The sequence below is a fragment of the Pyxicephalus adspersus genome, chromosome 1 (assembly GCF_032062135.1).
Source record: "Pyxicephalus adspersus chromosome 1, UCB_Pads_2.0, whole genome shotgun sequence".
NCBI lineage: Eukaryota > Metazoa > Chordata > Amphibia > Anura > Pyxicephalidae > Pyxicephalus > Pyxicephalus adspersus.
In genome coordinates this window covers 138,095,237-138,111,349 of record NC_092858.1, presented here as the reverse complement: position 1 = coordinate 138,111,349, position 16,113 = coordinate 138,095,237, and the positions used below count along the sequence as shown (strand labels likewise).

General features: G+C 36.4%; 1 protein-coding gene across 1 annotated transcript in view; it reads right to left on the bottom strand.

Annotated features, from left to right (window-relative positions):
* Nucleotides 1-161: 161 nt before the first annotated feature.
* The window catches only part of GDPD1 (glycerophosphodiester phosphodiesterase domain containing 1), a 42,740-nt gene continuing 26,788 nt past the window's right edge, over nucleotides 162-16,113 (bottom strand). The window contains exons 4-10 of the mRNA XM_072428481.1: nucleotides 13,864-13,909; nucleotides 12,657-12,778; nucleotides 10,573-10,662; nucleotides 8,183-8,316; nucleotides 6,139-6,198; nucleotides 4,764-4,815; nucleotides 162-3,947 (exon numbers count right to left, since the gene is read on the bottom strand). Of these exons, the coding sequence (XP_072284582.1) occupies nucleotides 3,825-3,947; nucleotides 4,764-4,815; nucleotides 6,139-6,198; nucleotides 8,183-8,316; nucleotides 10,573-10,662; nucleotides 12,657-12,778; nucleotides 13,864-13,909 (627 nt within the window). The 3' untranslated portion in view covers nucleotides 162-3,824. The remainder of the gene's footprint in view (nucleotides 3,948-4,763; nucleotides 4,816-6,138; nucleotides 6,199-8,182; nucleotides 8,317-10,572; nucleotides 10,663-12,656; nucleotides 12,779-13,863; nucleotides 13,910-16,113) is intronic.

Here is a 16,113-nt window from a genome sequence, read left to right as displayed (position 1 = left end):
CCTATAAAAAGACTGTATTTGAAAGATCACAGTTGAACAAAAACGTGTGTCTCATCTCATTGTATATTTACTCTGGCTCTCACATGCATGCATGATACATGTGCAAGTCGAAATGTCACACTAAATTGCCCATCTATCAATCAATAAAGACAGACATCAGGTTGTATTATATATAAAAGATTTATTTTAGGACAACCTGGAGACATGACTGCAGGTAGCCCACATTGCTGCCATTTTAACATTTTTTTGTTTCACTTAACATGGCTTATTATTATTAGCAGAGAACTTATCAATGCAAATCCATACAATGCCCTTATGGAAAGGAATATCTGTATTGGTAATCGTCAGGAATATTAGGAAATATGGCATGCTGAATTGTGAGGTGCCATGCAGTTCCTGGTTCATTGCCATTAATATGTTGTTGCAAATAAATCTGGACCTTGGCCCTTGAGATACATCATAAAACAGAGCTGTTTGTTGCTTTATAACTAACTGTTCCAATGCCAAATCAAAAGAGCTAAAATTACACAATTCAGTCATCCAAAATACCAGTAATTACCTTTCACCTCACCCACTTGAATGGAGTAACTGATCTTCATTTTTTCTAGCTCAGATTACACATTTTAAAAGTATCCATCAGCAGCTATACACTTACATTGCAGCCACATTTACTACTTTTGAAAAATGGCAATCAGGGTGTTTGGTATTCTTCACTTTCAAAGTGATGAACTGGAAATATAATTATTACCATCTTTAACTTCTGAAAATGCTGACCCAGCTGAAATTGATTTTTTTAAATGATCTCCACTTTTATGGAGTGAACTTAAAACTGACTTGTTTGTGTATAAACAACCTATTTATCCCCTTAAATATGCCCCAAAGGCCCTGACCTACATAGTCTAGATCTTTATTAGTATCCCATAACTGGGCCAGGGATACTCACAACTGAAGTTAGTATTGAATGTATTGTCAGAAGTCAAATTGTGAGCTGAAGATCATTATCTGTCCCCCAGACTGGTAAAGAATTTGGCTATCTCTATGAGAATACACAAGACGGTGGAGGACAAAAAAAAGTGCATACCTCAACCTCTAGTCTAAGAATAAATAGGGAAATTAAAGCTACATTTTAGTTTTCCACCTGTTCAACTAGTCTAAGCCCCTTTCTTGCCTAAATCCAAGGTCTCTCAGTGTTCCAGTTCCCATTCACCTCTGTTGCATACAAGAAGTGAGGTCTCATGCCTGATGTGGATATTTAACTAGCCCAGCTTTCTGTTAGCTGTCCCAGAAAAGGAGCCTGCAGTAGAGAGGACAGTAGAAGGGGATTATCAGGGACTAGCCAACACATCTGCATTCCTGAACTGCCTCTACCCAGCACCTGAAAATGGTGTTAGCAATAGGAGACAGTGCCAGGTGAGTAAAACATTGCCTAGTAAACAAAAACACAAATACATGTGTAAAAGAGGTTAAGGAAGGAGTAATGAGGGTGGGTTATTGTGTGTTACTTCCCCCACCTCCTAGAATGTAACCTCTTTGGGACAGGGTCCTCTCCTCCTCCTGTGTCAGGGTTTGCATCTGTCTGTCATTTGCAACCCCCTATTTAATGAACAGTACTGTGTAATATGCTGGCTCTATATAAATCCTGTTTATTATTATTTATTATTATTATTATTATTATTATTATTAATAAGAGTAGGTTTAGTCATTTTTGCTTAGCCAAAGTACTGGGTTTGTAATAAACTATTGAGTAAAGTGTATTTCAAAGATCCAACCACATGATGATCCAACTAAAAAAATACATTTGCATGAGTTAAAATAATAAAGCACCAACTATATGAGACATTAAAAAAAAAAAATTCAACAGTAAAAAGTCTTCAGTATCTGATCCCATAAAGAATATGAATACAATTAAACATACTGGTAAAACAATGGAAAAGGTGAAGCCAGGTTGCTAAGGATTCTTCTATAATAAATAAAATAAAATATACTGTTGCTTACGGGCCCTCTTGTTTCTTATGAGGGCAGTGGAGGAAACCCCTGCATGTTAATACATAACCCATACAGAGAAGGTGGGGGGATTTCCATTTAGCTGGTAAAACTTTTGTATTTCATATTCATTTTAGTTCATTTATTTGCAAAAGCCACAATAAAATATGCAAGTATTTGATTTGACATTGCAGACTTTCTTTTAGCAGCACTATACATTTGTTTGCATTTTCCAATAAAATGATTTTTTCAATGTTTTTCTTTTTAGGTACATATCACATATGTTTGCTACTATAGACTACGAAGGGATATTTTGACTAATAGGAATTCACTTAATCAGAATATATGTGTTGTAGAGTGGCCATTTACACCAGAATGCCTATAGATATTTTATTACATGATATAAAGCAGATAAAAGCTCCATTTTTGGGATAGCCAAGGGAAATTTATGAAGCAGTTGATAAGAGTTGACTTGCCAAAAAAGTGTAATGTTGACATTGCACAAGTGATTAGTTACAGGATTCTGTGTTAACTTTAAGTTAAATGTATATTGTGTATTCTAGAGTCCAGAGGAGATTTTTGGAGTATGGCCAGACAAGCCTACCATCTTCAAAAGAAACATTTCAAATTCAAGGTTTCCAAAAGGAAACTCATATTGCTTTTGGGTCATTTATAGTTAACATATCTCAAAGTTTATGTTCAACCAAAAAATTCAAAACATTACTTGTGGGAAGAATTGGTATGATTTAAAATCCCCAATGGGCCCTAGGATACAAGTAAAAATCCAGCAGGATTTTCTAATCCTTTATTACTTTATCCAAACCAACGCTGTTTTATATTTCTTTCCTATTTGGATATGATCTTTAAAAAAATCTATAGAAGATGCACCCATGCAATTAGCAATAATGAGCACGGTGTGTTTTCTAAAAAAAGAGAAAGGCAATAGCTGTTTACTATCTGACTCTCTGAGGAAGGGAGGTGTTACCACCTTAACTCCTCATGTGTTGAAATGTCAGCATGAGCAACTGAACTCTATAACAAGTGTCTTTATCCAGCACATTAGATGAAGTATAAAAAGTGTAAAAGTAGCCCAGATCTCCATCAGAAAAAAAATATATGCAGTATTTAATAAGTATAAGTATAAGTTTAATAAGTATTTAAGATTTACCTACAAAAACTATTTTTTATTCCTGAAAAAAAAAAATTAACTATGCAAAACTTGTGGACATTCCTTTTAAGGGTGTACTGAGCCCATACCAATTTACAATTTGTAAAATTATAGCAGGTTCCACATAATAAATCTCAATGTATATTCTATTCCTTTTTCATCAGATTATTACCACCTCTGATCTTATTTAAAAGTAATATTTATAAAAGTTCTCAGTACAAAATAAAATCATGCTCAGACTGTTCTAACAGATGCTTTGAGATGTGCTTTTCTATGCATAAATGGATTGCACATCTAGGGGAAAGAAAAATATGTGGGATAGCCCCATCTGTGCAAATGTTTCCACTATAATAACTTCACAATTCCATCATGATCCTAAGTAAGATTCTGCAGATGAGAACAAACTAAAAAAGAATCTGATTTTCCATAAACACCATGAACATTCCACATCACACTGTCCATAGAAAAAAACATTTTTTGTTTCTCTTAAATATACAGTGTTACATTTTATTCCCCATTTAGCCTATATACAAATGTAAACTATACAAGATCTTTTTTTTAAATACATATGTATAAGAATCTAAGTATTTCCTACTAGGCCATGCATGAGGTATGATGACTTAATTGTTAAGTAACTTCAGTCAGATGAATAGCTCTTTAACCGTGCTCATATTCAGTGCAGATAAGTCTCCAAGAACTTTTTCAGTCTGGTGGGATAGTCCGTCATTACACCGGTGGCACCCAAATCAAAGGCTCTTTTATATTCTTCTTCATTATTCAACACCCAGATGTAAACCTAAAAAAGGAGTCTATGTGAATATAAAATAAAATCTTTTAAACTAAAATTACATATTAAATGTGTTTTAAACTTGAAATAATCAGTGTTCTAAAGATGCCATCATGTAGTTGCAGAAAGGTTTCCACTTCTTCTGGATGTCCCTGGTGCCTAGGGGATGCTAGTTGAAACTTAGGGTCTTTAACACCTAACAGTTAAGGAGTTAAGAGGAAAGGGGCTATTTTTTGCTGAGTTGAGTTTAATCTCAGAAAAAGTGCCCATTGTATGTATGGGCAGGATGGTGGCTCAGAGGTTTGCACTCTGGCCTTTGGAGCGCTGGCTCCCAGGTTCGAATCTCAGGACACCATCTGCATGGAATTTGCAGGTTCTTCCCATGTTTGCATGGGTTACCTTCCACATTCCAAAAACATGCATTTAGGTTAATTGGCTTCTCCCCCAAAATTGACCTTAATGTTAATGACATATGACTATGGTAATATGTTGGTGCTATATAAATACTGTGTAATAATATGCAAATTGCAGCAAATCTTAAAGCACAGCCACTACCTATTTACAGTTTTACCACTAGATGGTGATGTAGTTCATTCTGTTCTGTTCTGTATATTCTGTAATCCTAAAGAGGACCCAACCTATCCAACCTTTATAACAGCAGGACCAGTGTTTAATACAATATCTTCTTATATTTATTATGCAGGAATGTCAGTTCTTTGTCCAGCAGAATTGTGCTTTCTATTTTAGGAATCCATCTCCTAGAATAAAGACTTTAGAAGTGCCAACACTCCATGTGCTGCTGTGTGAGAAGTACACAGATCGTACCTGAATTCCTCTGGCTTTCAAGTGCTCAAACAGAGATTTTCTCATTAATAGGCTGGAAGAGAACAGAAAAGGTTACTTATTCTGTGTGAATAGTCTGCATGTCTGACATAATTACCAAGAAAATATGCTTTTGCTGGGATGCACTGACTTAATGCAAAGATGTTATATGACAAGAAGAAATTATACATGCAATAGAGGTTAATTCTATTTTGGACAGTATAAATCTAAGAAAAAGATTGGTAGTGTTTTTAACCTTTCCCAGAACACTATGGTTTCTACAAAGCTCATCTTAAGTTTCTTAGACATGACTAACCATAAGAATATGGTATATTAATCATATGTACCAGATTTATACACTATAAGTGTACTCACAATGCTGATGGCTGAAAGCGGTTTCATGCTTTTTGTAATGTATTCTTTTAAGTCACCACTAGAGGGAACTATTGTCATTACTGTGCCAAACTATAAAACTTATCCCTGAAAATCTATCCCACAACATTGATGGCAATAATCTCACACAGAAATCAACAACCAAGTACTTTGATTCTGACCACTCAAAATGTTATACAATATAAAAATGACAATAATAAAATAGTGCCCTTCATTCCTAATGCACACTTAATAGCCTTATTGTAGCCGAGGAATGGTTGGGGAGCTCCTGAACTTCAAATAATAAATTATTGTAAAAATGTAAAACTTGGGTTGCCTATTAGGTCCCTTAGATACTGGCCATTAAATTATAGTAGGGTACTTACTAATAGCTTGCCGCTAGGTTTTTTAAAGGAATATATTCTACTACACAATACAATTATATCATTACCTTTATTTATTAATATTGATAAACAGGAGGCCTTCTATAGTTTTGAACAGAGGTTATCAAACATTTTTAAAAAGGTAAAGATTAGGAGTACCATTGTCAACTTTGTCCCTGCTGCTGCCATTTTTTGATTCATCATATCAATTATGGTACAGAGGAAACAAAGATGGCAATAGATCATTTTTTAGTGAAGTGTGACAGTGTAGGAATCCGCCTGGGCTCATTTCCTGTAAATGTCGCCACTGGGAATTGCCTCCCTTTCTGTGTAGGTTGTGGGCATCTGATAGGACAGGAAGGACAAGGACCTGCCGGAGGTTCTCACTGTTCTCGCCTCCACCAACAAATGCAAAAGAACCAAACCTTCTATTGGCCTTTTTGGAATTCATTTATGCTCATTTTTTTATTTGGACTCCTTGTACAGAATGGGAGTCTGACAATTATTTCCAGCAATGTTTGTGCATCCATCCAGATGTCATTTATTTAGAGGCAGCCCTGTCTCTGTATAATAAAACATTATTAATACTAATTCATTCTTCCATACAGAGAAATCCTACTTACGCATCTGCAAGCCATACAACAAATTTGTGACTTCTGTTCATTTTAGAGGGATCTTTAAGTCTGCAGAGAATTAATAAAACATCGTGTTATAAACAGTAGTAGTCACATTGTTTTATAAGTTAATAAGAAACCAGACAAAAATGCTAACATACCAATTTTGTATTTTAGCGGGTATCTCTTTACAGCCTAATTCTGCCATAGCCATACATATTTGGGACCCTTGCATTGTTTGAACAACACAGAATATGCTGGAATTCACCTTTATGTAAATGATAAATCGGTTTACCCTTACTGTTTCTATTAGTCACTGACCTGCAGAGTATCAATAACCATTTTATATCTAAAAGCAGTGAATATAGCTATGATTAAGATTCCATATACCTATGTAGTTTATCATATACATAGAACAATTCAGAATTATATGCAAGATATGTTACATTTTTAATACTCAGCAGCATTCCAAGTACTACTATTTAAACTTCTACTATGTAGCTGAAAACAAAAATACAAGAATTACTGTTTAATTAAAGTCTGTGGCTTTTGTTATAAATTGCTCTTTAGGTTTTTTGAACATTTGCAAGTCCATGAAATTTTCCCTTTATTATAATTTAGTGATTAGGGAAGGTGAACATTCTCTTTAATTGTAAACTCTTTAAAAATAAATTATTTGGTATTTAAAAAAGGGGGGTTATAAGCACCATTACTAAACTATCCCGAAAATGCTAGTTGTATGTCTGTCACACTGACCCTTTTAATTTGATAGTTTGAATATTTGTTTTATTACTTAGCGACAACAGATCTACAGACAATGACTTTTCTTAATCTTCCCTAATAAACCTGTTCATCCCAGTTCTGGGGGCCTAGAAGATCTTGAAGCAATTGAATTGGTCAGTGGCCAAGAAACTAGATTTTTAGAAATGCAATGACTTCTGAATTTCTCTTACAATTAGATTTATTTCGAGCCCAATGCCAGTCAATGGTTATAATTATATAGACAGTGGGTCAGCCATGGTGTCAAATTTGTATTGCGGTCCTCCTTGAGGATATTTTTCCGTAATGGCTGTGGTTATAATGACTGAATAAGATATGGGAGGAGGGGACATCACAAGGAAGGAAAACATAAACAGCAATAAACACACTGTTATAATCTAGTCCCTTCCAAGACTCACTTATGCACATGGGGTTGGGGGGGCAGCTCCTCTGGTCTGCTCTCTCAAAAGGAGATACAGAGTTGTAGTATAAGTTGCAGGATAAACACATAAAGCAGTCTAGAGAAAGGTGTCAGAATGCACAATACACTTGTACACTTGCCTATTATGAGGAAGCATGGCCGGGCAACAGAATGCCTAGGCTGTTACCTGTCCACTGCTAAAATACAAGGGATAGATCAGACCCTGGTACAATAGTAGAAAACTTCCTGGTCTGTTTAATGACATTTTGCTAATAGTAATGTAGGAGGTTGGGTGTGTGTACATTGTTTGCCCGCAGCAGGGTACACTATGGGAAGAAGACAGATCAACACAGGCAATTTAACCATAAATATTTGCTAGCATCTGGTGCCGGATACCAAAGGACACATTCAGAGGTTTTGTGGAGCTCATGGCTCAATGGGTAAGAGCAAAAAAGACCTATACAATATCAGGCAAATAACTTTATTGTTTTAGCTGATCATTGTATATATAGGTGTTTCTTGTGTGTATCCCTGTAGTACAGATTTCCATTTTCTTCCTTTCCTAACACAAAATCTTTTCAAGAGACACAGACTTTAATAAAACCCTGAAAGACAATTTAACCTTACCTGCTTTACTCAAAACAAAACATTTTGTCTGGAGTTAGCTTTACTGTAAATAAATCAAGTTGGTGTTCGAGAACCTGAAATAGTTGCATTTCAGCACATACACTCCTCCTCTAAATCATTAGAATTAGTACTACAACACAGGTACATCTTACTGACCATTCTTTCCACAGTAAAATAAACTATTTAATTGATTAGGCTATGAGATGGTGGAGTACATAACAAAATAAAAAAAGATGCATTCCATACTTCATGATTATAGAAGGCATAGGGACCTCTAGGAATTGTTCCCGGAGTGGAATGAAGGGCAGGAGTCCTGTATAGAATAATCCTACCAGAAGCAGGACGCGTTGGAAGCAGAACAGCAGCGGAATGTCACAGTTCTAGAAGAGTAACAAAAATATTGAATTATACATTTGAATACATTGAATTATAAGCTGTACCCTACCCCTTCAGAAACAGAACACATTACAAATAACATGGGTTATGAAAGCAGTTGTAGATCAAACCATGTGCAATTTGTAGAAATGCATGCATCACTTTTTAGATTTATGACCAAAGAGAAGGTTTGAATTACATGGCCAAAAACGAGAGCCTACCAATATCCTCTGTTGTGCCATAACAGCAAGCATTCATTTAGTGATGAAATGTAACCTCAGAAATATCTCAGGACTTACTGGGAGAAATTCTTTCAAAACAGATATTTTTGATAGATAATTTAGTATGCAAATTATATCCAAAAATAATCTGCGAGAGCGCTCCTGCACATTCACACTAATAACCTGCAGAGCCGTGCTGTAAGTGTTGTGTTGAGGAGCGCTCATGTTGGCTGGTGGTCATTAAGAAGCATTCCTAGCCAAAAATAGATCAAAGAAAGGGCTTTCACCAATTGATGTTCGATTGATATATCAATCGTATATGCAGTGAGAATGTCCTAAATTTTGAAAGATTATTATTGGATTCAATGTTTTTGTCATATATAAATCATAAGTTATTACAAATCTCTTAGTGTTGTATGGCTACCTTTATCCTCGCAGTCCCTGTACAGTCAACATTAGATTTACTATGTACAATAAGTCCGCTAACGAGTGGCCCCATTTTAGAGACTCCCTAACTCAACTAACGAATATTGACTCGGCTAAAAAAAAATGTAAAAAAAAAAAAGCAGGAACGGGGCTTCCCTGCTTCCTTGTGTGCAGGATGGGGGAGAGGGGGGCGGTTGGCTTCCCTGCTTCCTTGTGTGCAAGAAGGGGGAGAGGGGGGCGGTTGGCTTCCCTGCTTCCTTGTGTGCAGGATGGGGGAAAGGGGGGCGGTTGGCTTCCCTGCTTCCTTGTGTGCAAGAAGGGGGGGAGGGGGGCGGTTGGCTTCCCTGCTTCCTTGTGTGCAAGAAGGGGGAGAGGGGGGCGGTTTGCATGACTTGCAAAAGAAATCTTTTGCTAAACACAGCTGAGGTTGTGGGTGATCTTAGGGGGTGGCTCTTCTTCAACATCTTGTAACACTTTAATGACCAAAACAAACTCAGTTGTTTTCATTTGCATATCAAAGCACAGCTTGCTCCAGAAGTTAATGAATGTTTAGGCTCCATAAAGTTTTTTTTTTGCTTTGTTAATGATTAACTCACAATGAGAATTTTATACAGTAACTGACACCTCACTGCCTAATAATATGTTGACTGTTCCAATTAGAAAGCTGTTCATCTCAACCATTGGTGAGTATATGACCTTTTTTATATTATGTTTTTTACTATTTTTCTAAAATTTATCTTTAAATTGTAAGCAGCATCCAGAATGAATAAATTATTTTCTATAGAAACCTATGTGTCACTTTTCGGCTAACAAATGTGATTTGTTGTATAATCTCTGGACCTACCTAAACTATCTAAATACTTTGTATCCAATCAGGCAGGTCACAGTAATAAATTGTTCTTTACAGAGTGTAGCATGCAACATGTTTTTTAATGATTTATTGAATATTTTCTACATATTACCATCTATTCTGATAAAATAAGCTTTGCTGGAAACCTCACTAAACTTGCAACAAGCAAAATTTCATTAAGGCATTAAACTCAAATTTTTCCTTTAAATAAAAGGGAAGACAACCCTTTTATATAAAGTAAAAATATTGTTCTTTTTTTTTTCCAACTGCACCTCTGAATGGGAACGCAGAGCCTACCAGGATACATACATCACACATCCCGGGAGGCTCTTGGCTGCTCCTTATGCGCATGTCCGATCTTGGGGCATTTTCCTTCACTAAGGGGAAAGAGATGCCGATCACACGCATGCACAGTAAGAATAGCTCTTTTTTTCCCCTTTTACAGCAGGCCACATCACCCGAACTTGCACCTGCGAAGTGCAAGATCGGGTGACCTACCCACAAGAAGGCCGAAGATGGCGGCGCCTGACAGAAAAGAATTCCAGGACTAGAGCGACTTTATCAAGGAAAGCTCCAGTCTGATCAAGAGACCTGCAGAATTAAAGGTGTGATTTTTTTTTTTCAGTTTAGTTCCACTTAAAATGCATAAATGTAAATATAGCTTTAGATTAATGGGGTAACATGCTGAGAATGGCTAAACAGTTTTACTGTGGAGAGGCAGCAATACAGATAATTAGGTGTATCTAGAGTTAATATGTTCTCACCTCTTTGTGGCACTTCTGCACAATTTCATAGTCTGCATTACCCCACACAGTCAGGTGTTCTCTCTTGTATTCTCTTACAAGTTCAGACACCTGGGGAATATACAAAGCACATGTTAGAAAGAACATTTCCTCCCACGTTTACTTTCTCAAAGATCACTGGATAATAGGGCACAACAGAGTGTCTGTCCTTCTTTTATGACTGTTCCTCGCTTCTTAAATGGATGGAAAAAAAGGTTCAGTGGTGCCTCACCTAGTTTGCACTTTACAAAGAATGAATGTACCATCCGCAAGAGATCATTGTCACAAGGAACATTTGTCTGCTTAACAGGCCTTTAATATAATGAACCTGTGGACGTTCTATCATACACATGGCTGTCCACAAACTCATTCCATCATGTAAATTAAAGCTATTATAATAACAGACATCATTATTAAAACATATTGGAGTTCTCTTTTTATCCGTATAATCATTTATTTTAGCTCTGGAGCAAGTATACTGTTGTGCATAAAAGAAAGTACATGCTCTTTAAATTACAAGTTTTTGCATATAAGGACATAAAAAATAAAAACATCTGACCCCTACCAGGTCCTTAACCTCAGAAGAACAACACGTGACATTTATTTAAAAAAGGCTAAGTCAAAATGCAGAAGCAATGTGTTAAATAATAAGTACCCCCTTACCACCCCTATAGGAATTAGGAGGGTAAGTAGCAGCTAGGTGCTGCTAATCAAATGCATGGGTCATTGGATCACCAGCAAGTGTGACTACCAGTATTAAAGCAGAAGTTTTGGTTTTTGCTGATTTGGAACCACAATGCCAAGGAAGCAAGACATCATCAATATTCTTGGAGAAGCAATCGATGACAAATGCAGCATATTAGTACAAACAACTCAAACCAACTGTCAAGCTTTGTAGTGGATGGGTGATGATTTAAGCTTGTTTTGCAATCATTGAGATAAATACTCCTCTGTATACCAAAGTATTCTAAAGTGTGAGGCATGAAACACAAACATTTTTTCAAACACAACAACAAATCTTCAATGGCTGAAAAAAAATAAGCAAGGTGTTGCAATGGCCCAGTCAAAGTCCAGGCCTCAACCCAATTAAAATGCTGTGGTGGGAACTGTGCATAAACAAATGCCCACAAACCTCAATTAATTGATGCAATGTTGTAAAGAAGAGTGGGCCAAAATTCTTTGACAAGGAGGTGAGAGACTGATAAAGTCATACAGAAAACAACTGCTTCAAGCTTTTGCTGCTAAAGGTGGTTATACAAGCTACTAAATAATAGATGTATTTCACACGTGAAAAAAAAGTATGTAAAAATATAAGCAAAAGGCACACGGTCACTGAGCAATATATACATACATACCTCCTACATATACCACAGCGCTGTACAAAGATCAGTGGTGCACTCACATGAGTCTGAGTCAAATGTCTAGCAAGTTTGGTTGAAATATGTTGATGCATTTCATAGTGATGACATACACACATCCAAATATAGCTCTGACATATAGCACAACGCTGTACAAAGATGACTGGTGCATTAACATGAGTCTCAGTCATACGTATGGCATGTTTAGTTTGAATGTCCCCATGCTTTTTCGAGTGGCGGTGGAACATACATACGTACAGACATACATACAATTTTATATATATATAGATAGTCAAAGTCCCTCCTAGACCTTAACAAAACAATTCATAAACAACAAAGCTTTAGTAAAAGGTATATAAGCTGCAACAATTAAATACCAAGGCCAGTACAGCCTGCACTATATAACAGCTATGAATAATAAAGTACAACCCATGTCAAATGGCTATAAATGTATATTCCCAGTTGAATTTGGATGTCTCAGCTGAGGAAGTAGAAAATTATTAGACACAAACTCCCATATTTGAAATCCCTAATGAAGACAACACAGAGAGGAAACAACTGGGAGGAGATCAGTTAGGAACTGTTTAAAAGATGCTTGTCCTCCATGTGCAGGAAGACACATGAAGGAAAATAAACACATCCTTCCATCACTGCTGACAGCGTTCAAAATTTGTCCACCCAATAGAAGGTTCTGTTCTATTCAGATACCTTTTTCACGAGAACGTCATTATTCACTTTGATGTCTATGTTGATGGGAGTTTCTGGAAATTCTTCAAATACTTGTTTCAGCAGAGGGATTTTTTTGTCTTCTCCACCATCACAGCAACAATCTGGGGAAAGAGTTTGCTGTTTCTTATTGCTAGGGAAATGTAAGTCAGTTATCAGTAGATACTGTCCAAAACACACACATATAGTACATTTGTTTGAATTGTACCTTTACAATATATACAAAGTTAAAAATAAAAAATAAATATATGTATTTGCATGCAGGCTGTCTCACATTTGACGATGAGGCTCCATGTCTAAATAAATAGAAATCCAATGAATGACAGGAGCCAGACTAGAGACAGTCAGCCAGAAAGAAAACGGCTAATTAGTGCCAGATGTCGGCTCAAATTGTATTAGGAAGTCTGTGCAATGCTAAAGGAAAGACTAGAGTTCAGATTTAGGCTTGTCTGTTCGGACCCATGGGGTGCTCTTGACCCGTGTGTTCCTTCTCCTACACACAGGGCCTGATTTTTATTAGCGCTCTCCAAGGCTGGAGAGGATACATGTTTATCAGTGAACCTGAGTGATCCTGCAAACCTAGAATAGATTTCCTAAAAGTCATTTGCTATTTGTTAGCAAACTCAGGTTCACTGATGAAAGTAAATCTTCTCCAGCTTTGGAGAGCTTTATTAAATCAGGGCCATGGTCACAAAAATTATTTTCAGTGCATAGAGACGATATCTATCATGTGTCTCAAAAATAGAGTGCCTCTCCAAAAAGAATTGGGATTTTTCAGTGTTCTGCATGGTATGGATATGGAAGGTACATGGCAGTTATACAGTTCCCAGGAAGTGGCATTCCTCAATCTATCATGGATGCCTCATGGCCAGGAAGGTGAAACTACCTAGGTTAGTGTCCAAGTTCCTGCTTGGATACTAACCTAGGTAGTTTTACCTTCCTGGCCATGAGGCATCCATGATAGATAGAGCTATCTGGGTCAATAACCAGACAAGATAAAACTATCTGAGCTAACGGATGAGGTTTGCAATCACCTAATCAGTTGTATTTGTTATGTCCTGTCATGCATACACACATAATAAATTACTTTCACATTTTAAACTAGATTTCTGTCTATTTACCAAGTAAAGTGTCAAAATTTGTGACAATGTAAAACAATTCTGGTTTTTCTTGCCAATGATGGAATTACCTTTTTCAAATGTCACATCTAGTTGGGACAAATAGGGAGGCAGATCCTGCAAAGACAAACATACATTTAACTGCTAATCCAACAGTTCTACAATTTACAAATCCACAATCTACATAGTCAAACATTTGTAAATACATTTTAGGTAAAAAGACAATGCGATCAAAATCAAATTGTAAAATACCATGCTATAATTATTATATTTTATTCAAAAATTAATCAGTGTAAAATTATATCTGGAATAACTTTACCTTAGGCTGGGTACACACGTCCAATGGTTCTCATCTGATAATCGGCTCAGGGCCGATATCGGACGAGAATCTGGCGTGTGTACAGCGGTCATTGTCCATCATCTGAACCACTGTCCTAGCTGATCCACGGACGATGGAAGATGAATGATAGTAAGGGAAGCAAAGGGGGGGAGCGTGCAGCGGGGTGCCGCTATGTCATTCTCCTCTCTCCATAGAGCAGAACAGTGCTGTATGTACAGTACTCATTCATGCATCGTGCAGTCCTTAGTCGCTGGAAAGGATCGTGAAAGATCTATATGATATAACTATGTGTATAAACATATATATGTATATTAATATCAGGGTGGATAAATCTCTAACATGAAAATATTATTATAATCATTACTGGTGGTGTATAACAATTTCCATTTAGACATGAAGCTGTACATGCTATACACAGTAATGGTCAACTTACTTGATGTATTTAGACCTAAGTACAACCCCTGACATCACCAAGGGGCAGTACAGATTTTTCATTGCATGTAAGAAAGCAGTCAGAGACTGAGAACATTCTGCACTAGATAAAGGGAAACAGAGGGAATGTTGCAGGAAATGGTCAGAGACTACGGATATACTGCAGGCATGTTACAGGAGACTGTCAAAAACTGGGGAAATGTTACAAGAAACTATTAAAGATGACTGCTGATACATTCCTTTTGCTAGTCAGCATTCACTACATCTTTGCTAAACATATTTTTACCCAACAGGGTCAATATTTAAAAAGGCCAGGCAAAAAAAAACATATATAAAAAAGTGTTAAAAAACCCAAAGCATTTTAAGTAGAACTTTTTTTTCTTTTACTATCCCTTGGTAAGTACCTTAGTAGAAAAAAACTGACAATTAAAGCAGCACCTGTGGTCCTCAGGCCAATGCTGGGCACCAGGGCAGTGTTAAAATTAACTTGATATACTCCCAAGGAAAAAAATGAAAAAATGCACAGGCCAGGAAATACTTGCATCATCTGGAAAAAATGGCAATGAAGATGTTGCAAGGCTTTTCTGTCCTCTGCCGGGACCTGGTTGATCTCAGTCTAGAAGAGGAAGTAGCTGAGTCTCTATGGAGTTTAAATCCACTCCTGCAAGAGTTTTTGGTAATAAAAAAATATAAAGTGGCGGAACAGTGAAAGTAAAATATAAAGCAGGTCAGATTTGTGGATTTTAAACATTATTTTATATTTTAAACATTATTAGGTATTTATATTTTAAACATTATTAGGTATTTATATTTTAAACATTATTATTATTATTAGGTATTTTAAACATTAAAATGAAATGGTTATGTATGGGGTAGTGATGGTGGTGGAACTCTGAATTTTGGTATATAATTTGTGCAGTTTGAATTACTGTAGAGTTTTTGTTACTGGAACTTGCATCATTCAAATATACTAGTAAAGATGGTTGCATCACTCCAGTGTAGAAGTGTCAAATTTTGATGTGGTCAGACATGCAGAAATTTTAAGAAAGCATCCACTTTTTTGGCACGATCACAAACATCATTTTGCTGACATGAAAAGGTCCCTTGTGGCCAACTGAGGAGGTTCAATGTAAAGATTATCTTCAATTTAAATAAAAAGAGGGAGCAAGCAACTACCCAAAATGCCTACCGAGAGAAAGAGATTCCTGCATAGGCACACACAGGCCTTAATTTAGGTTAAGGATATGCCCCATAGGCTATGTGTCCATACTGCTTTGTCTCTGCACATCAAATAACAATTATGTTTTACTTTTAATAGGATGAAAAATATGCTGCAAATATTATATTATGTGTTTTATTTATATTTATATAATATTAAATATAATATATCATACTTCCAATTATGAGCAGTGATCTCCCTATATTTTTTTTCAACTGGGTGTGGGAAGCTGTACCTGGGCAGGCCAACACACAACAAATTGAGTGTCCCCAGTTTTGTGTGATAGGTACCTAGTAACCCTTATATTTGTTCCAGCTTTGTAACCCCCCC